The sequence below is a fragment of the Panthera leo genome, chromosome A1 (genome assembly GCF_018350215.1).
Source record: "Panthera leo isolate Ple1 chromosome A1, P.leo_Ple1_pat1.1, whole genome shotgun sequence".
Taxonomy (NCBI): domain Eukaryota; kingdom Metazoa; phylum Chordata; class Mammalia; order Carnivora; family Felidae; genus Panthera; species Panthera leo.
In genome coordinates, this window is record NC_056679.1 from 26347670 (window position 1) to 26371390 (window position 23721).

General features: G+C 43.1%; 1 protein-coding gene across 1 annotated transcript; it reads left to right on the top strand.

Annotated features, from left to right (window-relative positions):
- Positions 1-16692: 16692 nt before the first annotated feature.
- On the top strand, positions 16693-21627 carry SMIM2 (small integral membrane protein 2). Its single transcript, XM_042954272.1, is given in 3 exon segments — positions 16693-16720; positions 21286-21587; positions 21589-21627. Coding segments are annotated over 3 exon segments (369 nt in total).
- The last annotated feature ends 2094 nt before the right edge of the window (positions 21628-23721 follow it).

Consider the following 23721-nt stretch of genomic DNA (forward strand, 5'->3'; position numbering starts at 1 on the left):
ATAAACATGATCAGAGGAGGTTTCCTTTTTCCTTGTTTCTTCTTTGCCTCATGTTTTCTAAAACTTAGTGAATCAAATCTGAAGAACTCTCTTCAAAAAAGTAGGGTAAACTACTACCCTAATGTTTAATTCACTTTTGGTTGGTCAGTACTTTATAACTTTGAACAAAATGGACTTAAATGCCAAAAGGAGATCTTAATATAATTTTGGTGGAGAAATAGGGGCAAACACAAGTAATTAAGGAGGAAACAGGTTGTAAGCCCCAGCTTACAAGCCCCAGCTAAGAAATAGGCAAACAGAGCAGTGAGAACGGAACTCTGTGCTGTGTGAGAGAACCTCTTGCCTCTTCTTCAGGGGCTGGGCTGTGTTCTCACTGCGGTTCCCATGCTGCTAGATCTCCCTCACTCTGTGTCCAATAAAAACTTGCTACTTAGTCACCCAATCGATCGGTCCTAATTTAGCATCTGCTAACTGCAAATCACAATAGCAAGCATATGGGAGCACAGAAAGAACGATACTCTATAACCTCCTTCCTCTTCACCTATCTCAGAGACCCTCCTCTGACCCCCACATGAGGTAAGGGCTGCCATCATGTGCTTGTGAAACATTCTCATTCACAACAGCCATCACCCTTGTGTTTGATTAACTTCTGCCTGCATACAAGATGTGAGCTCCAAGAGGGCCGTGACTCTAGGTGAGCTGCTCCTACCCTGACCTGGGGCATCTCATATGGTGCCTCACACAGACAATGAGTCTTCCAATACATGATGGAGGAACGAATAAGCAAGCAATGGAAGAACAAATACCATTTCCAGGCTGTTGAGATTATTACCTCACCCCTCTTTGGAACAGCAATGGAAACATGTCATTCAGATACCAGCTCATTCTCCCCTCCCTTCTCTTTCCTTTTTTCCTTTCCGCTTCTCTTCCTACTACCACATGCTTCACTCCTCACCCCTCCCACCAGCCCCTCAAATATTAAAATAACAACCTTCTCAAAAACCACACAATGGATTCAGAGTGTCTGCATCCTGGAGGAGGCAGTGGTGCTGGTGTGGGCTGTATGAGCACAGCCCAAGTCCTCTGCTATGCTGCATGGGGTTTTTGTGTAATAGGAACATGTCGACTAGCATGTTCTCAGTTTGGAAAGAGAAACCATGCCTTCTTGCGGCTTTGAGTTCAGACTAATTTTTCTTAATCTTTGAAGATGAAGAGCCTTAGAAGCAAAGCAAATCAAAATGAGCCTAAATGCTTCAAGCTCTATGCAAGACAGGAAGAATGCCGTGCGGTGATATTGTTTAGAAAGAGACTTTGTAATTGCTGTACTGGAGAGCCGACATTTGCAGAACTCAATTGTGTGGCGTCCGACTGAGTAAGTTAGCAAAATAAAGACAGATGGCAATGGATTAACTCCAACACGCCCACCAGACAATGGCAGCCAACATGGAGAACTGTGGAGTGCTCTAAAAATGCGCTTTCTGGGATAGTCCTCTAAATGCCTCCATTAGATGCCACCTAGTGACTCACCAAAACATTGCATCTTGCACAACCAAGTAGATTGAGGACACAGGTTAAGGGCCCTGTGCCACACATAGACTGGCTTTGTTTAATAGGAAAAGAGGGAGTGAGAAATGGCAGATCATGAGGGACTTGAAAATTTATAATTTAATGTTCAGTTCACTGAGAAAAAATGGTTGAGTTCTGTATTATGCCTTGTATGTGTATGGGGAAAAAAGACAAAAAGGAAGGGAAGGGGGGAGGGGAGGGAAGGGAGGGGAAGGAAGAAGGAATACAAATCCTGCAAGACAGGCAACTATCTTTCATTCAGAAATACATGACCCAGAGATAGATAGAAGATTTAGGACAGCTTATGCATTTAGGTCCTGGCTTTATACAACTAAAACCTAGGATAGTGAATCATTTCATTTCAAATGCCAGCTCTAACTGCCTAGCAGAAGCTTTTTGGATGTATAGGATTGTGAGGTAGCCTCCAGGCTCAGACCACCCTGTGGTCACTGAGGTCCTCTGCGATGGTTACAGGTGAGGGGACTGGTTGTATTGGAGAATCATGCATATTAGAGAATCATGCATCAGGCTATGAAATCTCCTCATTTGTTTAATAGTGGGTATTTAGCCAAAAAGCTTTTTGTATTTCTGGCTGTCTGATGGCAGAAGCTGAAAGGCGTATAGAACATATAGAAAAGGCGATGATTTTCAATCTACAGGAAAGATGAAGAAATAGTATGACCAGTTTTGTTAGATTCTAGCAACTAGGGCTTCATTATGTTTGTTCTTCCATTATGGAAGGCATTGTTTGATTGGCAATTTGCAGCACTAGTACATATAATTTAGGTCTTATAGTCCTTGAATATATGCTTGGTGATGAGACATTGATTATTCTTAACTGTAGGATTTATTTCACAAGTGAAGGTCTCCACAGTTTCAGTGACTGACCCAGTATGCAAAGTAGCTGAGGAGAGAATGAGCTTTAGTTTCTGGGCATCTCCATCATTACTATCATACTGAACTGACACTCTATTTCTCATTTTTCCTTGGCAGTCGTCTGGCCTATGGGTCAAAAGAGAGATTCTTTTCTCTAATGGCCCTTAACAGCTCTTGGTGACCAGCAAACAAAGCTAGCCATGTCTGCTGATTTTGGGGGGCTTCCATTCTGTAGGGTCAGGTAGTTGTGTGGTTAACTGGTTTGACTCTACCCACCATGTCCTGGGTGAGAGCCTGGGTCCCCACCTGCCACAATTCTGCCTTCTCAAGCAACTCTCTTAGAGGTCTATGTCCTCTGATGTTCAATTTATTTTGAGGCAGAAAGGTATACCACATAGGCAACAAACTTTTTTCAGGCTTTTCCCCTTTTAATTTGACTTAACTCTCATTGACTAACTAAATGTTCACCACATGTAAGGCACTGCACTAGGGTCAAAACCCAGGGGTTGGACAAGGGGTCTAGCTTCAACTCTGTGAGCAACTCTCCTGAAGTCTCCGCTTCAGTTGAATGGAAATACTGGGCTAAAGCAAACCTACTAAATTCCTTTCTCACTCTCGAGTTTTACGGCTTCACAAAGACAGCACTTGAGAATGTAAGGCTAGGTTTCAGATTTGATTTCTTTTTTTTTTTTATTTTATTTTATTTTATTTTATTTTTTTAACATTTTATTTATTGTTGAGACAGAGAGAGACAGAGCATGAACGGGGGAGGGTCAGAGAGAGAGGGAGACACAGAATCTGAAACAGGCTCCAGGCTCTGAGCTGTCAGCACAGAGCCCGACACGGGGCTCGAACTCACATACCGCGAGATCGTGACCTGAGCCGAAGTCGGACACTTAACCGACTGAGCCACCCAGGCGCCCCCAGATTTGATTTCTTAAAGTATGATAACTTTTATTATTTATTCATTCTGAGAGTTTTGAGTACCCATGAGGTTTCAGGGACTAGTCTTGTACAATGAACAAACAAAGCCCTTGGCCTCACAAAACTTATAGTCTCCTGGGAGAGATAAATAGTAAACACACAAACAAGAAATATAAAATATAATGTGCCAGATGGTGAATACCATGAAGAAATAAAGCAGAGTAAGGAGAGAGAGGGGCAGAGTGACCAGGGAAAGCTCCTCTTTAAGAAAGAGGTGTCTGTCCTGACTGATGAGAGGGAGAGAGCTCTGTGGGGTCTGGGAGAAGAGGTTCCAGGCAGAGGTGGGTGCGAATGTGAAGGCTCTTAGGAGAGAACAATTTTGACATGCTTAAGGAACAGCAAGGGGGCCACTTACATAAATAGTTTATCAATCACCACCTGGGGTGCCTAGAAGGCACTTCTTCCCAAAGAAGCTGGTGAATACCTCCTGCGTGCCAGGCATTATTCTAGGGTTCTGGGGCAGAGATGAAAAAAGGAATCACTACATCACTACCTGTGCAAAGAAGTTTGCATTTTAATGAAGAGTCAGATCTGATTGAGAAAAAAACTCCAATATTATGAAAGAGGTGCTATGATTGAGATCATGGCTGAGGGACATGGGAGTTCAGTGAAGAAGGTGACATTTCAGCTGGGTCTTGAAGGATGAGGAGGAGTTGGACAGGCTGAGGATGAAGGATTAGCAAGGTCACATGAAAGGCAAAGTGTGATCGGGGAATGAATTGAGGTCCAGGTTGACTGAAACACAGGCACAAGAAGTCATTACTAAAAAAGCCAGGAAGGCTTTTGTGTCCTCTCTGCTTTGACATGAGCTTCATGTTTGGACTTTATCCTGTAGCCCAGTGGTCCCCAATATTCACTCTTAAGGACTGCCTCTTTACACTTTCTTCCTAATTGATCGTGTCTTCATAGATTTCTTTTTAATCTTCCCAAATATTACATTTATTAAGAAGGAACTAATTTGTTTCCCATTTTTAAATGGTCATCCAACCTCCATGACATCCAGTCAGAGTCATGGGTAAGTATGAGACACAGTGTGTTACCAAATTGAGTTGATAAAACGTCATTCGAGAGAAAAGCCACACTGATGAGCCATATCATGGGGTATATTGGTCAGATATACAACTTCAGCTGCTGTATCAGACAAACTCCCAAATCTCAGTGGTTTAATGTATGCAGGTTTACTCTTGCTCAAGTGAGGTCCATTGTGGATTGGGAAGCCCTCCTCCATGCCGTAGAAAAGCCACTGAGAACACTTCTTCCAAGGTTCCTGGACATGGAGGAGGTACCCTATCTCAGCCTGGAAGTCACATTTTCACTTTTGTTCACAGTCCATTAGACAAAACTAGTCACATGCTACAACCTAACCCCAGGAGAGGGTAGAACACATGGGGGTGCACGCAGAATATTTGTTCATCATTAACGGTCTCTGCCACATAGCATAAATGTGCAATTTCTCTCCTGGTTTCTTGGACTTTAAGGCAGCATCCAGTTGAGAACCACTACTCTGGCAACGGACAGCAGAGGAATCATTTCTTTCTCAGAAAGATCACATAGGTGGTGGTTTAGACACTGGACTGTAATGGGTAGACTAGTGGCAGGAAGACCAGTTAGGAGGCACTAGGTCCAAATGAAGGAGGATCAGGGCCTGGCCCAAAGCACTGGCAGTAGGATGGAGTAGGGGAATGGGTTCTAATAATAATCTGGGATAAAATCCTTAGGTGTTGGAGACCAGATATAATGCCTGTGGGAGTCAGAGGTGTCAAAGTTGATTCTTGGGTTTCTAGGCTGGTTGAGTCAGAGACACTATGACAGCAACTGCATGAGTCAGAGCAGAAGCAGGGCCTCCTTCGAGGTTGCAGGTATAATGGTAGCCAGTCATCCTTCTTTTTCCTACTGATCTAGTCATTTGTCCTATCCCCTCCCCACCCAAGAAAACACCAGGCCTGAGTCACAGGCTGTGGGAACTCAGAAGCCAAGGCACCAGAGTCAGGGCAGATCTAGCTAGAAGTTTCAGAATCCAACCCAGGGATCAAAAGCTTTGTTACTAATCCAACCATGTTTGGGTAAGTGCTAGGCCAAACAGCACTTCAAACTACCACAACTGCCATCACTCAGTGCTCCTTCTTCTCTTCTACTCACTTTCCTTCATCAGGTTTTTCCCTCCTGGACTCTTCCCAGTTGTCCCTACAACCTTTCCAATTTGCACCAAGCATTGCAGCAATCCCCTACTCACTTTGGGCATATTGTAATCAAATCTATCTGTGCACTTCTTGTTCAGAAACCCTGTCTGTCCTGTCTCCCACTGGACAGCAACCCCATCCCTGGAGAGATCACACTTCCCCAACTGCTGTGAATTGAGTGGAGAGGGGTGAATCGCACCCCTTTCAATAGGGGGCTACACTCTTTAATAAAGTTGGTATGCTCTGGACATCAGAACCTTGGAACACAAAAATCAACTGTGTTCCCTTGTTTGAAGCATCAACCTCTTAGCAGAATCTGCTGTGATGTTGTTTTTTTGAACTTTATAAAGACAATTGAAAAAAATCACTTGAGCAGAAATAAAACCACACTTAGAAATTAAGTGTTCAGTTTTCTCAAAGTGTATTCTATGTATTCAATACGATGAACTATGAAGAAATAAATTTTTCAGTTTCCTCAAATTATTCCATTTACTCAATACAGTAAGCTATGAATGAGTAAATAGCCATTATCATGGCTGAAGAAGAAAATGGGCTTGGGCATAAAAAAGATTTGATACCTGGGCTCTACTTCTGTGGTGTACTACATGTTACAAGGCTTCACTGTCCTCATCGGCAAACTAGGGGGTGATAAGAGGCAAACGGCAGTGCAGTTTGAGGATTGGGCCCATAATAGGTAGAGAATCTAGTGCAGGCCTTGCTCAATAGAGGGTAGCTGTACCATGGTTACTGCTTTGTTCCCTTCCTTATGGAGTGTGGTGTTGCAATCTCAGATGTTTCTGCCTTCCTTCCTATCTAGGTCCTCTTGGTTTTTACCATCCTGATTTGTATCATTCACCAATCCCCACGCGTACCTCACATGAAACCTTGCCAGCTGCATCACTTCTTAGTCCTAGTATTAATTTTAAAGAGTTCTCAGCCTTTTGTTTGCTCAAAAGTGGAACCTAAAAGTACAGAGTCTGCATCAACTGCTTTTAGACGTACAGTCTGAGTTATTTATATTTCCATTTTCTGCTCTATGAGACTGTGCAAATACTAAAGGAAAGACTTGCTTCCAATTCTCCAAGATCTGCCTGGGAATACCGTCTTGTGGTAGAGGAAGCTGAGCCAGCAGATGCTCCTTCTGCCAGAAGTTCAATAAAGTCTCCCTGCCTTTCAGTGGGAAGAGGAATATTTTCAGCTTGCGATGATTACACTGCTCAGAAATAAGTTACTTCAGGATCTGACTTTCGTGTGACCATTTATTATCCATGCTAGCTGCAGAAGCTGGAGTTAAAAACTGGACAATTGTTTTCTTGCTGCTGATTTGCTCTTCAACCATTTCTCACCACTTACATGTGCAGTAGCAGCAATTATAAGGCTATGTGCACCGTGGGAAGTACTTTCTGACATGGCTGATACATTCCTGACATCGTTTAAGAGTTCAAAGCAGCTCCACATAACCTTTTGAGGAGAGAATTTGTAGGGTATAAACCCAAACAAACAAAAACATTCAATGATACACGTTTCCATCTGGGTCTGCAGACAGCGTCATGGCATCCCTAGGGTATTTTAATGCTTGAGTTGCCTTCCATCTCTTGCAAATGTTTGACCAGAGCATGGAAATAACCAAGTAGAAAAAAAGAAAGAGCAAGTTACATGTTGGGAGAAATCGTATGGCCAGAGGGATGGCTAGGATTGTAAAAGAAGAACATATGGTAAAGGAAGTAAGGCGTGGGAAACGTGCTACCATGAGCTGAAATGGATCCCCTATATTCATATGTTGAGGTCCTAACCCCTAAGAAGGTAACTGCATTTGGGGATAGGGTCTTTAAAGAGGTAATGATGTCAAAATGACATCATTTAGATGGGCCTCCATCTAATACAACTGTACCCTTATAAAAGAGGTGGTTAAGACAGACACACACAGAAGGAAGACAATTGGAAGACACAAGAGGAAAGATGGACATCTCCATGCTGAGGGGAGAGGCCTCAAAGAAACCAACTCTGCTGGCGCCTTGATCTTGGACTTCTAGCCTCTACAACTATGAGAAAATGAATTGCTGTTGTTTTAGCCACCCAGTCCATGGTGTTTTGTACCACAGGAAACTGATACAAATGCCTTACTGGTATACAGCAGCAGGTGAGCATTTTCACAAATAAAGAAGTTTAGGAAATCTGGGATAAATAATTATGTATCTCTAAAATATTGTGTGTAATTCTGTTGGTATTTTATATATATCTGAAGGCACCTTGTATCTCCTACTCCTGAAATGCTTGCTCAAGTTTAAATTGTTCAAGGTTTGGCAGTCCATATCACTCAAATCGTACTCAAACCCCCTTCTTTAGAGAGAAGAGACATTAGTTGGGTAATTCTCAAATTCTTCTCACCAGGTATTTCTAAAATCAGATAAGAAAGAATGGATGCAGCAGTGAATTAGCCTGGAAAGGGAGTCCAAAGTAACCTGACTCTTTGTAAAGTCAGGTTTATTGAGATCTAATTTACATAAAGTAAAATTAATCCTTTTAAACTGTACAGTTGGTTAAATTTTTACAAGTAGATACAATCATGTAACCACCATCACAATCAAGATATAGAACATTTCCATCATCTCAAATTTCCTCATGTTCCTCTGTAATTTCCTTTCTTCACTCCCAGTCCCTGGAAACCACTGATATGAATTTTAACCCTATAATTTTGCCTTTTTCAGAATGTCATATAAATGGATTCACATGATATGTAGCCTTTTATGTCTGGCTTCTTTCATGTTTTTTGAAGTCTATTGTTTTGATTCTAAAATTTATTTGAATTTTATATGCAGTGCTGATGTAGATTTGTACATACATATATAAAATATAAATGATATATATTCAATGATGGATATACCCCCATACATATATGTGTGTGTGTGTGTGTGTGTGTGCATGTATAAAATGCTGAATAATATATCCATGTTTGTTTTAATATTGCTATACATTTGAACTTACTTACCCAGTTAGGTTATTAATGTGACCCAATAATAATTAGATAAAATTAATATCCCATTAGATAAAATTAATTAAAAAAGATAAAATTGAGGCCCCATTTACTAATTTAGAAATATTACTACTAATTACAAAGATGTTGGTTGCAACACACATCCAAGAAAGTTCAAAGAGATATCCATTGAATACTGAAAATATATGGAACAGGGAGCATTGAGCAATAGCCTTCTTACCTTTTATTAAAGACTGAGATCATAAATGCCTCTTGGGTTTTAGAGACATCAATGTTATATGTAAAATACATAGAAAGCATTAAAAAATTTTGTAATGTTTATTTTTGAGAGAGAGAGAGAGAGAGCGTGTGCAAGTGGGGGAGGAGCAGAGAGAGAAGAAGACACGGAATCCAAAGCAAGCTCCAGACTCTGAGCTGTCAGCACAGAGCCTGATGTGGGGCTCGAATCCGTGAACCGTGAGATCATGACCTGAGCGGAAGTCAACCCTTAACCAACTGAGCCATCCAAGTGCTCCTAGAAAGCATTTTTAAGAAGAAAAATATCCAAATAGGCCACATGATAATCTCAGTGGTGATACATGATTATAACATGCTGAGGCTCTAAAGTTTACTACTATCTGGATAGCATCAGTGGTGGCTATGGGTCTCTACTGTTTGAGCCAGTACCCACCAAAACACTTCCTCAAAACCAGAGGCTTTTTAGTTGGTTGTTTCCCTGGGCCATAGCCTATCTGCAGGACAAGTTTAATATCTGTCTCCAGATTGTTAATCAAAAAAAGTGGTTCTTTTCATGCAAGGTCCAGGTTTTGGATGAGGCCAGCAAATAGAAGGAGGAGAAGAGGCTCTCACTTGATCAGCTGGATGGACAGTACACTTCCTGCTCTTCCCAGATTCTCCTTACAATGTGACTCCCACTCAAATGTGACCTCCTCTGTGCCCCCATCGTGATGCATTCCCTAACTCAGGCAGAATGAGTTACTCTCTCCTTGGACTTCTTATAACATTGTGCACATAGAATTATCACATTTTATGACAATTCTTTATGCGTATGTGTCCCCTCCTATTCTTTAATGAACTTGAAGACACAAAGATTATGTCTTACCTCTCTCTGTTTTCCAAGATCCTAGCATGTAGCAAATGCTCCATGAATATATGCTAAATTTAGTTGGTCCTTATAATACAGCATATACCACATATCACAGGCCCACCCCAAGAAGACTTTGGAGACTAAGAAATGGCCTGTGTGGATAAAAACTAGTCTCTATTTTAATTTGTGTATCAGGCCTCGTATTTCCTGCCAGTCTGCCAAGCTTCTGACCCAGATTCTTTCTCTGAGCCTATTTTCCAGGTCCAAGTGCAAACATAATTCCTGATCTGACCCAGATCCACCGCCTCTACTTGTTCCAGCTCACCAGGGCCTCCTGCTTTGGGCTCATCTATGAAACCTGATGTGTGGCCAAAATGACCCTGGTGAAGAGCCAGGTGGGGCAAACTGGCACTGCAAGGTCCCAGCGTGACATCTGGTTCTCCTTGCTGTCTGCAAGGCAACTGAGTGGGCAGAGCAGAATAAGCCCTCATGGGCTCAAGTGTCCGTGTGCTGCTCACAGTGAATCCTGAGGCAGGAAACAGGTGCAGATGTGGGCCAGAGTAGAGGCCAGGAAGGAGTGAATTTGTTGCTAGGTCCCTCTGGCTGTGAGGGACCATTAAAGAGGTATGGATGAGACTGGAACAAGTGTACAAGGAAAAGGAACAGGGATGGGTTCTATTTAGACCCAGTTAGAACCCCGTTACCCCTTACAGTGGGTTGACCAGTTGGGCCCAAAAGACATGTCTATGCACTAACCCCTGGTACCTATGAAAGCAAAGCTATTTGGAAAAAAGTGTCTTTGCAGACACAGATATAATTAAGGATATCAGGAAAAAAAATTACAGAATTTAAGGTGAATCCTAAATCTAATGACAGATGTCCTTAGTGGGGAGAGGCAGAAGGAGATTTGGGACAGAGGCGTACAGAGGGAGAAGGTCATGTGAAAACGAAAGCAGAGATTGGATTTTTGCTGCCACAAGCCAAGGAATGCTTGGAGTCAGAAGACACTGGAAGAGGCAAGGAAAGATTCTCCCATAGAGCTTTCAGAGGGAGTGTGGCCCTCTTGATACTGTGATTTCAGACTTCTGACTCCAGAGCTGTGAGAATATGAATTTCTGCTGTGTTAAGCCATCAGGTTTACTGTACTTTGTTATGGTTGTCCAATAAAATTAATACACTCCTCCTTTGCTTATAGATCAGAAAAAGAAGTATGCATTGGAGTGTTTGGGTCCATAAAGGAGGCTTTCAGAGGACTAGTGAGACAAGCAAGGCACAAGGGAAGAGACTGGTTCAAAACCACACAGAAACAGCTCTTTTTCTCCCAAAATCATCAACAGAGACCAAAAGCATCCATTGGAAAACGTTTCTGTTATGCAATGAAGTTCACCCTAAGAAAGTATCTTCCACTTATAGAAGTAATAGTAATAGAAATAATAATAATAATAATAATAATAATAATAATAATTACTGAGATAATGCCTTATGTTAGGCACTGAACTAACTGTTCTACATATATCCACTTTTCCAATGAGAAAATTGAGGCTTAGAATGATAAACCTTGACACAGTGTTTACAATATGTCAAGCCCTGTTCTAAGAGCTTTACAATGATTAACTAATTCAATCCTCATAATAACCTGTGAAAGAAGAATTATTTCCATTTTACAGATGAGAAAACTAAGGCACAGAGAGGTTATATAGCATGTCTAATGTCCCACAGCAAGGAAGTGAAGGAGATGGGATTCATATCCAGCTGGGATTCAAATCTTTGTCCCAAAGATTCTTAAAGTTATCCCACAGTTCTAAGTTAAAAAAAGGGGGGGGGGTTGGATTGGAATGCATGTGTGTCTGACCCAAAATCCCATGTTTATTCCATAAGCTGCACTGCCTCTTAAAAAAATGAGAGGTGAAATCACTTTGTGAACAGCGGTTCTGCCCACATGACCACTTATAGGCTCTGAGGTCTTCAGCCAAGAGGCCTGGTTCCTCCCTATTGCTCACAATCTTGAGCAGAATAGCCAACATAGATAGAAGCTCAGACCCACCTCTGGGGAGAGACTGGCATTGGTTTTGTGGGACAATATCTGGAAGGTTGCAAGAGAGCCCTACCCACCCTTCCCCATTCCCTCCTGCATACTCTCCTGTCTGTGTTTACCCAGTTGTGTAACTGAGGTTTTTTATTGTTTCAACAAATATTATTAGGTGCTGGAGTAAAAGCTTAATCTCGGGCTGGAGACAGAGTAAAGGCTTAATCTCAGGCAACGCATGTATAGTCTCCAATTCAGAGTGATAGGTACCATCAAGGAAGAATAATATTAACAGCCACTCTTTTTAGAGTGCTTATTATGTGCCAGTCATTATATAATCCTCCTAACACATGCTGCTTTGGCTTAACACAGGAGGGTCACCTAACCTAGTCTTGAAAGGTCAAGGAAGGCTTCCTGGAAGAATCCTAAGGGATTAGTGGGAGTTAGCCAGATAAAGAAGGGAGCCAGAGAGAAAGGTCTTTCAGGCAGAAGCCTGAAGCTGAGAAAGCACATGGTAAATGTTGTAGAAAGGGAAAGCAGCTTAATATAGCTGGGGGCAGAGCAGGAGCAGGAGCAGTAATAAATGTAGTGGGAAAAATATGTCAGCAAGTAAAGGTCATCTTGGCCTTTTAAGCCAGGATTAATGTTTATTAGTCCAGCCTGACTAGACTCTCCCCTATGGGCACCTGTCAGCTGGGACCCTTAACATCCTCCTCTTGCTATATTCCTTGCCCCTGTCTACTGCCTGGAGGCTTGCTTCCAGGTGGATGGACAACCCAGAGCTATGGCCCTCCCATCCATCTGACTGCAGGTACCAGTACTGCCCAAAAGCTCTTTGGATATTGACATTGGCCTTACGGGCACTCAAGTTCACTGCCCCCTGTAGACACCTCCAAATTGATGGTTAGACACTATCAGCCCTGGAAAGCAGATCCATAGGAAAGTTATTCCTCTATCTCTGGCCCAGCGGCCCCTTCCTACTTACTTTCTGATGACCTAGATGGTCCGTGGATGCTTCAGGAAGATGTCTCCATATGCAGGTTAAGAAGAGATTCAAAACTATTGTTTAGTGAAGACTACACAACGGATCAGTGGGAGGGGACCCCAGCCCCCTGACAGTTTTGGTCAAATGCAAAGGCCTTGGAGACATGTGGCCTGTGTCTGAACTCTGATTGTACTGCTAAGCAGTAGCTGGGTGATCTTGGAGCCAATTATTCAGCTTTCCTAAGCCTCAGTTTCCCCAACTACAAAAGGGATTAAAAATTCTGTCCCTAATAGGACAATAGTCAGAAGCTAGCACATAGCCAGGCATTTAGTAGACTCATATCATGAGAATTGTAGTGGATGTTGTGGTGCAACATCAGATTCCCCTTCACATCTGAGGCATTTATTCTCCTGGCTACCAATGGCTCCCTATGCCAAAGGATGCTTTCTTGCTCAAGGTCATGACACTTTTCTGGGGCAGCCCACATTCAATGATAAGCTGATGTGGGAATACAAATTCTGGTCCCCTTTACTCCAAAAGGGTCTTTAGAAAAGTCTCTTTCCATCTTCAAAGTTCCTCCTGAGGATCAGTTAGGGTCTTTGTTGCCACTGCAGGCAACAAAGGGGGGTGACTTCTTTCATTTTCCCAGAAAAGGGCTGTTTCCATTTTTTTCCTTGCAAGGGGGCTCAGCTTCTTCCAATCCCATTTCTGGGGCTTTCCCACAGACGTTACTCCCTAGAGTAGTCCTGGGTAAGTTTTCAGCATGAAAATCTCAGAGTCTTAGATGACCCAAGCTGTAATGATGAGGAGAAAGATGGTGTGGTGATTATACCTCACCACCTTTAAAGAACAAACCTGAACTCATACTGACAAGAATATTAAACAGCTAGCAAATTAATTGGCTGGGGTTTATTTATTATTTATTCTCAAATAAGTTATTTCTTTGTTTATTTGATTTTCCTATTAGAAAGAAAACACAAACTCGAATTTCACAAGTATGTATGATTTACAAAAGTGTGATCTTTCTTTAATAAGTACCCAGCTTCAGACTCCTTTCAGAAATTGGTTGTTCTCAGGAAAATCACACATGAACCTCAGGCAATATTTATCTTTTGTGTTAGAACTGCAAACCAAACAACAACTAATTCATGGATTCAGTTATAAGTGTTGTTATATATTTTTTCTCCACGACTAAATCATATATATGGCAAACTTTATTACTAGGCTTAGTAAGAGTATAGGATGATTTAGGCAAACCGATATTCTTTTTTTTTAAATTTTTTTTAATGTTTATTTATTCTTGAGAGGGGGTGGGAGAGAGAGAGAGAGAGCAGGGAAGGGGCAGAGGAGAGGGAGACACTGAATCTGAAACAGGCTCCAGGCTCCATGCTGTCAGCACAGAGCCCCATGCAGGGCTTGAACTCACAAACCAGGAAATCACGACCTGAGCCGAAGTTGGACGCTTAACCGACTGAGACACCCAGGCACCCCTGGGCAAACCAGTATTCTGATAGAGTTGTTACATTTCCATACATGCTTTACCAATTTTTAATGAATTAGAAAACAATAAAACAATATTTAACACTAAAAGTGTGCTGCTCACAGTTTAATTTTATTTCTGATAATTCCAAAGATATCTGACATTTGAAAGGTTATCAGTGCATTATAAATGTTCAGAGATAAGTTACTAGAGAATGACAGCCAATTTTAATCTGTAGATTATGATATACATGAATATTCATATTTGCATACATTAATCTTGTTAAATATAAATATGAGGACTATTAAAAAATCGGTAATTGGAGTATAGCTGTTCATGGGCAGGGAACTCATTTATTTGTGTGGAATTAGATAGATAGATTTTAAATTAAGATAAAATTTACATAGGTGTGCAGTTTGATGAACTCACCCATGTACCCAACAAACTGATCAAGATATACAAGACATCCAAAGCAGGGATTATGTGGGAAAAGTCTCTTGAATGTTTGGCTGTCCTTGACAGTGTGCTCAGCTTCCCAAGAGAGCTGGCCAGCTAATGGATCCTGGTGTCTGCTTCACTCTTCTTATCTCCATTACTTTCTGGCAACTTCCACTGGCGTTCATGGCACCTTCTCTCTGCTGAACCTCATGGCACACAGTTGTCATCAGATTGGAGGTGACTTCTTTCATTTTCCCAGAGAAGGGCTGTTTCCATTTTTTCCTTGAACACACATGGTGATCAGATTTCCCCACTCCTTCCGGGAGCTCTCCAAACCTTTGTTCATGAATCTTTCCAGCATAGTCCTGAATATTGAGTAGGGAGCAAGTCATATCCTTTGCTTTTACAGATGGAAACCTTGAAGCAAAGTGAAGTTAAATGGCTTCCTGACCAATGAGACTGGCACTAACTCAGAATTATATGGCCCAGCTTGGTGCCATGAGTTTGTTTTATCTCCTTCAGCAGGAAGGAGAGTATGGCGGAGTTCAGAAGGTGGTTATCTCTTTAAGCCTCTCAATTTTTCTCACCTCTGTTTGAGAGGCTATTCCATAGTTCAGGTGTGAGGAAAGAGCGGCCTGGAGGGAGGTGAAGCAGTAGGAAGGGACAGAGATATAGTATGAGAAGCCCTGGGTCTTGTTGATGTTGTTAGAGATCAGCAGCAAAGGAGAAAGAACCAAGAGTCAAAGATGATCAAAAAGTAGTCACAATAGCAGTTCTTAACACTTCTTGCAGTTGTATATTCAACTTATAGTTATTAAGCTTATAGTTTATTTAGGCATTTTTTTAGTTTATTTGTTTTGAAAAAAAGCACACAAGTGGGGGAGGGACAGAGAGACAAAGAGACAGAATCCCAAGCACACTTTGTGCCATCAGCGCAGAGCCCGATGTGGGGTTTGAACTCAGGAACTGGGAGATCATGACCTGAGCTGGGATCAAGAGTCAAACGCCTAACCGATTAAGCCACCCAGGCGCCCCTAGACATTTTTAATTAGACTCTTTCAGTATCAGAAAGATGCCTAAAAGATTTATAAAGAAGTCACTGAGTTTTCTTTTTTTCTTTTCTTTTTTTTAAAAGAAGTCATTGAATTTTCTAAGAAATCCCCCTTCCCCACTACAAACATTCCTCCTTCCAAATGTTGTTCTTTATGTTAACTGATTGGCTTTGTTGAAATAGCCACGTCTAGTTCTTAGGGGAAATATATATTTAGAGGCTTAGGAAATTACACCAGAGGATTTTCCATGTTTTCAGCAATGGGAAGTGTAGACACCCAGTGTGTTACATTTTGCAAAAGGAACTGTGGCGCTGACTTTGCCCCTGCCTTACCTCTCCAAATGGAGCCAGGAGACTGGAGCAATCGGTAATGGTACCACTCTCCAGCTGTTCTTACTGGCTGGCTCATAGTTCACCTCATCTCCTTAGCATAGTGACTATGTTGTGGGACTTGACAGTTGCAACATCGAATCTGCCTCAAAGCCTCTTTCTCACTTCCAGGGAGTTCCACTGGACCTCCCTTAGTCTGGTGTAAGATCTAACCACAACTTTAATTATTAGTCTTCTTGAGAGAACCAGGGAGACTGTCTCTCACACCATTACTCCATCCACTCAGCTATGAATGAACAATCCAGCTCTTTGCAGTGAACTCCCCAAACAAGCGTGACACCCCAAAGTGTGAGTAAAATAACTACAGCCCTTAGACATCACGACCTGTGTATGCCACTCCTATTTTGCTTCTTACAAAATATTTTACACTCATCCCAGCCTGAGTTAAACTTTCTCTGGTACCTTCTTCTGACTCATAAGAACATCTACCTAATCCACTGTAGACAATCAAGGATTCTCTTTAGCTTCATCAAAGTTGCTTAGCAGCAGAAATTGGTTTATTAAAAACAACTTTCTGTGAGGAAAGCACCCCCGCATTTTCCTGTGGATTCATGTCTTCTTGTTGACCGACTTGCTAACTGAATTACTCAAAAGATTTTCTCTTTATATGTGTTGGGGGTACCTAGGGGGCAAAATGGCTAGGAAAGACGTGATATTAGAAAGTGAGTGAGACACCTTGAAGCAACTGGGAGAACCATGTTTCTTCTATCCAGAAGCCTCTAATTAGGAAGTCTGAAGACTCAGCATGGCTGTGTGTCCTTTGCCCTACTGTCAGGTTTCATTATGGGCCCCAGCGGAATGTGGGAGAAAGCTCAGAGAGGAAGAAGGGGTATGTGTCAGGCTGGGGATGGGGCCAATCAACCCAGAAAGGATGTAGACTTGAGTTATTATTACCTAGTGACCTGAGGCACCACGGTTGCCAAACTCATTTGGTTGAACTATCCAGGCTAAGAGTTATGCTCACGGGGCCAGGAAAAATAGCAAAGCTACCTATGTAAGGGACGTGAGGTGGGGGAATCATTGGCATTTACTGAACGATTATTATATGTTAGCCACTGTTTTAAGGATTTTTCTGTACACAAAAATAAATACTATCAGTTGAATGTTGTCTTTAGAAATGAGAAACTAAGACTTTGAGAGTTAAATTCACGAATATAGTTATGTAGAAGTAGCAGGGATGGGATCTGAATCCTGGAAGCCAGCACCCCTGTGCACTGTACTTGGGCCCTTAGTCTCATGGGGGGAACTGGGCTCTGTGTTGTCAGGTCTTCCCATTTTTCAAGGAAGCCAGTTGGTTTGGATTCATTAATAAGAAATATCTTAATATTTAAATTTAACTTGTTGGCAATATCTTTTTTTTTTTTTTTTTTTAATGTTTCTGTTACACTTATTTCAGGTCAGCAACCGAATGCAGGCTGAATGTAATCTAGGATCACTTCCTTCTTGCCAGTCATTGGGTCATTGCTCAACCTGTAACTCTGTGTACATATGGGATAAACCTAGATGAAAGAAGTAGAAATGTAAACAGGAACCCACACTAGTCCCATTGCAGTAAATGCCTGTTAAGGAAGCTTTGAAATATTGGGTCAACAGAGGGAGTTTGACTGACTAGGCTTTACTAGTTTCACCAGAAACCCAGAAGTGGATTTCGGATTTGTAATGGAGCAGAGTCTAGACGTATGTGTTTAGGCCAAAGTGCTGTAGTCCTATGGTTCAAAGAGGTCAGTGGGTTACAACTGAGCTGAGATACTGACCCTTTCAGCTTTCAGCCGGCTCAGAGTTTCTGTGGTCCTGAAGTCCCTCGTTGGTCACCTGGCCATAAGTAGCTCCTCCTTTCAGTGGACTCCATGCTGCAGACATTACAATTTTTAAAAATGTGCACCATGAACTTAACACAATTGGGAGGCACTATTGCGGTCTATTTCTTATGTAATATGAATTGCCCTGATTTACCATCTAGCTTTTTTCTTCTTGATGAATGGGATCTACATTTTTACGTGAATCCTTTAATGGAAACTTTGTCTTCTTCTGTTCACCTGGATAGTAGGATATTCTCCTCCTGGTTCTCTCTCTCCCCCCATTCGTGGATGTTTTTATTAAAAACAAATAATTTCATTCATTCATTCATTCATTCATCCATTCCAGTTTTCTTCGTGGCTTCCAATCTCACATAGCAATGTGGTATTATTTGGTATCAATTCACTCAATAATTTGAGTTTGGAAATGGGACAGGGTATGTGGTCTACTGAGGAAATCAACTTGTTTTGGTCTGCCTGAGACATTTTTAGAACTGAAAGTCCCATGCACTCCCTCCTCAGTCTTGGGTTAACCAGGATAATTAGTCACCCTATGCCTAGCAAACATGTAAAGTTGTTGTCACAGACAAAATAAAAGACCCTTCTTCATATGGACAGGTAAGTATGAAGAAAACCAGGGGAGAGTTTCACACAAAATAACCTCAATTTTTAGTAAAAATATTGATGTAAGTTCATCTGCTGGAGAGGAAGGTAAACAGATGGTAGAGAAACTGTCACTCAGTGAGCCCTCCCCTATATCCTAAATAACAACCTAACTTAAGTCATAGTTACCCACTCAAAATTGGGGGAAATGTGGCTATTATGAAGGGAGGGAGGACCTGAATGTGAGCCGTGGCCTCAAAGACCCAGTGAAGGTCAGGCATCACCAGGGTGTAAGAGAAGCCAGGAACAGGGCGAGTGAAACTCCATGAGTTTCATGCATGAGTATGACTGCATGACTGCCATAAGTGTGGAAGTGTCTGTGCCCTGGGCCTTTATCTGCAGAGTGAAGGGGTAGACCAAGTTGCCCCTCAAAGTTTCACATGCATTCTAGAATCCTAGCACTTTTTCAGGGATTGTAAGGGGAGAGAAACAGCTACACACACACACACACACACACACACACACACACACACACACACAAATGTTAGAAGTCTTTTGTATGTGAAGCCAAGGGAAGAGGCCAAGGGTCTCCGCAAAAACAAAAACAAAAACAAAAAAAAAAAAAGAGAAGAAATATGCCTAGAATGGACCAAGCCCCAACACACTGAAAACCAGGCAGCACCCTGAAACTTTTTGATGAAGGAAGTCTCATTACCCACATCAGAAACAAACTTCTCATTGTATACCTTTACAATTTAGACAATATCACCACACAGAACGAGAGCTTGCAGACTGAGAAGTATTTGAACAGAACAGTATACCATTTGATCCCCACACAATCCTGGGAGGCAGATGGCAGAGTTTCTATTCTCCCCATTTTACAGATGAGGAAACTGAGTTTCCAAGTAGTTAAGGTCACAAAGCTGACTTTTGGATTCCGTTCTCACAAATCTTTGTAACACCTATAGAGAATGGGGTAAATGGCATGTTATCACTATGCAGCCATTTCACAAGTGGGAGCCCTGGGCAAGAGCGTTAGGAACCCATGGGACACACTGTGCCCTCCCCAGGCTAGAGCCCAGGACTGTGGTTGTGAAGGCCACAGTTGGTCTGCTCTGGAGAGGATCACTCTTAGAGTCACCAAAGAGATGTCACTGTAGATTTGAGGGTACCCTGACCAGTCCACATGCTTACCCTCTATATGCTGGGGCTGTGTCCCTGTGGTCACACCCCTAATCAGGTCACTGCTGGGGTCCCTCTTCCTAAATGTCTGAGTGCCACAGCTGTGGTGCTCCAGAAGGCTGTGGGATTGAAATGATCTGAGCCTGTGAGGAGTCCTGCTTTTTTGTTGTGTGCTAATAGCCCAATGCTATTATACCACTTATGCTGCTGTTTAGATTTTTTTTGTCCATTATAGATTATTATTCTGAAAATAGACTGGTAATATATTCTTGTACATCTGAATTTAATTAAGAACCTTCTTCTTAGTGACACAGATGTGGTTTTACTGCTTCTGGCCAGACCAGACATGGGTGTCTGAAGACAGATTTCTGAAATGTGGGCTAATTTCTCTGATCTTTTTAACCTAGGGCCCCTGCTCTGAGATGGTGACTTATGACTCTGGCATGCTGTCTTCAACCACTCTCTGGTCACTAGGGAGTCTGTGAAACATCACCAGAAACACTGTTCCCAGGAGCCAAGGCTGTCCCTTCCAACCTCACCAGGATCCTCATGGGATTCAGAAGATAACTTAATATTCAGTGTTCTGGGGACTGTCAGAATCACCCTGGCCTCACCTAATAATTTCATTACTTGAGAGGGTCGGAGATGGGATATAATCTTCTGTACCGTCTCCATTTCTGATGCGTTTGGCCCATTGAGACTCCAAGGGCATTATGGACTCCACTTGGTTTCCCAAAGGACTAACACCCGAAACTCATGTACTGTTTTGTTCGGTAGCTTCTCTGTTTAGCCATACCTCACCCATGGAGCTGATACTGCCTAAACGACGAGAGAAGGTGCAGGAGAACTGACAATTCCTACTGAGTGCACATCCCACCCCCTGTGCCCCTCTCCATGTGTGAAGGCCACACTGCCTGCCCCTGGGGAAGTAAAAGACTAAATCCTTTAATCACCTTGCAGGTGCTCGCCCCAGCTGCTGGCTCAAGTCCCAGGGAGCACTGCCTCTTTGGTACCTGTCATAGTTGGGAGATTATGCCTCTCTTCATGTTCTGGGGTTCACACCACTTAGAGCAGAGCTGGAGGGGCAGAGATGATGGGATGGAAGCACCCACCCATTCATGTCCACCTCCATCCAGTCTTCCGTCACAGTTATTGAGGGCCCAGCATGTGCCATGTGCTAAGCTGGATACTGGGCGTTCAGTGGTGAACAGAGAAGTCGTGGTCTCAAGGAGGGGCATCTGTTTCAACAGAACGGCCCAAACAACTTCATCTGCTTTTGCTTCAGGTGTGTTAGTTACTGCCAAGAGTTTGTAGGTGTTTAGGAGCCTCGTTAAGCTTGGAAAGCTCTGGAAAGCTCTGGCTCTTCTCTGCTCCCTATGGAGCCTGGCCCTTGGTTGGCCTTGAATGCGAAGCTGGGTCCTCAAAGTGCTACTGTCAGCACTCTCCAGATGAGTACTCTGCACGGGGAGGGGCCAGGGTGTGGGGCCCTCTGAAGGCTGTGTCATCCCCAGCTCCAGCCACAGAGGTTACATCACGGAGGGAAGCTGAGCTGTCAGCATGTTGCTAGGCTGTGGTTATTTATTTTTATAAATGAGACTTGTGCTTAATTTAGAAATCTGCTTTTGCTTTTTCTTTCTTTTTTCCAGCATCATCTGGCTGTCTGGCACCACCAGAGAACTGCATTTTTGACCCAACAAGAGCTCGTGGGTGGATGGGGGCAGGAAGGAGGTTGGGGAAAGGACTGATGCCAGCCTGGCTGCCTCATGGGGAGCTAGACACACATGGCCATGCCATTAGCCTCCTGTTCGGCTTCTAGACGGGTTTCATCTGGGAGACCTACATAGTCCTTGCTTGGAACAACACAGTATAAAGCTGCCCTGGTGCTAACTCGTCTTCTGAATAACCACACACTAAAATACAGCAGAACAGAAGACAGGGCCACAAAGAAAGAGGACCACAGTCAGGTGCCAGAAGCAGGTGACATCTAGATTTTCAGTCCTTTGGATGCAGCTTTTTTTTTTTTTAAATTTTTAAGTTTATTTATTTTGAGAGAGAGAGACAGAGAGAGAGAGCAAGCGGGGGAGGGGCAGAGAAAGAGGGGAGAGAGAGAATCCCAAGCAGGCTCCACACTGACAGTGCACAGCCCGACGCGGGGCTCAAACTCACAAACTGTGAGATCATGACCTGAGCTGAAACCAAGAGTTGGATGCTAAACCAACTAAGCCACCCAGGTGCTCCTGAATTGCAGCTATTTTAATAGAGCTGCTTTATTACAGCTATTTTGACATGAAGATATTTAGAATTGGCCTACATTTTCAGCCAATAAATGTTCTGATTTTCAGAAACAAATGGTGAGTAACATGGACATTTTATACTCCTTCTGTGAACTTCCCTCCAGCCCCAATCTTTACCTTATTGCCATTCCCACCTGGGGGGATTAAGGTATATGGATCAGGAACAGGTAAGGGGAAAGGATATGGTAGAGATTCGAAACGGGAGAAATACTGAGGATCAGGTGATGACCAAGAATGAAGTAAATGTCAGGAATGGGGTACCTGTCAGAGCTGGGGGTAGGTCAGGAGGAAAGGATGGTCAAGAGGCCTCTAAAGTTAATACAAGTGTCTGAGATGGAGCAGAAGTCATGGATGGTATGAGGGCTGGGAAATGGGTTATAAACATAAAATACAGTGAATCTGCATTTTGGCTCACCTGTTTTAAGGCTGTATGAGAACACAGTCCACGTAGGATTCAGAATCACTCATTTTTGCTCTTCCACGGGCAGTGTCTGACTCACACACGTCTGCACATTTCACTCGAGGGCTTGCTGGAGCTTCAGTTTCCCCACATAAAATGCAGACGATTATGTCTACCCTTCATCCTTCCCCACCTTTTGCTCTCCCTGCAGGGGACATGCTGAGGATGAGCCAGCAGCTTGTAAACCACTTCCAGCCACTTGGGAGAAAGGTGCCCGCATAAACAGTGGGTATTAGTGTACATGAGTGGCTCTGTGAGTCAAGGATGTCGGAGTTGGGCAAGTGTAGTCGTCTCTGCCTGGTGATTCACCCGAACACCGTGATGCCTCTAAGCTGGAATGTATAGGGTTTGGGATGAATTTGTTCTTTCCACCACAGAGAACTTCATCTTTACCCAAATGCTAATACCTGGGGAGTTTGCACATAGGCAGGAGGGGATTAGCTGTGACAAGAAGTGAAAGGAAGCTGCCCTTTCTGCCCGCCATCTACAGTTTTAGTACAAAGAACTACAGCAGCAGGTCTGTGCCCAACCATCCATTCTCCTTTGCCAGCCAAGAAATTCTTCCAGATTCTCCTGCCATTTGTCAAACTTGCCAAAGTCCACCAGAGGCAGTTCCAGTAACTGAAGGTGGAGGGAAGGAAGTACTCTCTGCCAGGCTTCACTACCTTCTGTGTTGACCTTTTGCATCTCAAGGTGAGGCCTCACTGATTCGGTCCTGGAGTGTCGTTCAGAAATGGTGCAAGGAGGCAGCGGAGGCTAGGGCCTCAGCTTCCGGACATCCGACCTGAGGTCACCATGGCTGGACAGGGACCCTCCGCTGAGCCCTCAGAATGGAGGTGCAAGGGCAGCCTTCCTGCCCCAGCCTTACTACCAAGTGCATGCCATCACCAACCCTATCCTAAGAGCCAATGCGCCACCACCACAGTTAACCTTTGTTCCTGCCACCAACTCATCTTTCTTTGTTATATCTCACCATGTCCCTGCCTTCAGATTTCTTATGGATTCCTTTCTCAGGCATCATGTGTTGATTCCCTCCTCACATTTACTTCCAATTGCCAAGAACAACTCTGTTCCGGCAGGAAGATATTGTTTGGCTTAAAGGAGAGCGAGCAGTGGCTTCTCTCCATTAGCATTCTTTGAATTTACGTGGGAATTTATTCTGGGAACTGCTCAGTGTCTCCCTCAAGTCTCTCCCTCACCGTCAACATGTTTCCATCACAGAGTTGCTTTGCTTACATTGTTTTCAAGTGGGTAACGATAAGAGCTTTTCTTTGGAAGCCTGGGTGTAGGGCTCAGTGCACCTCCCCACACTATTACTCCCCAAGGAC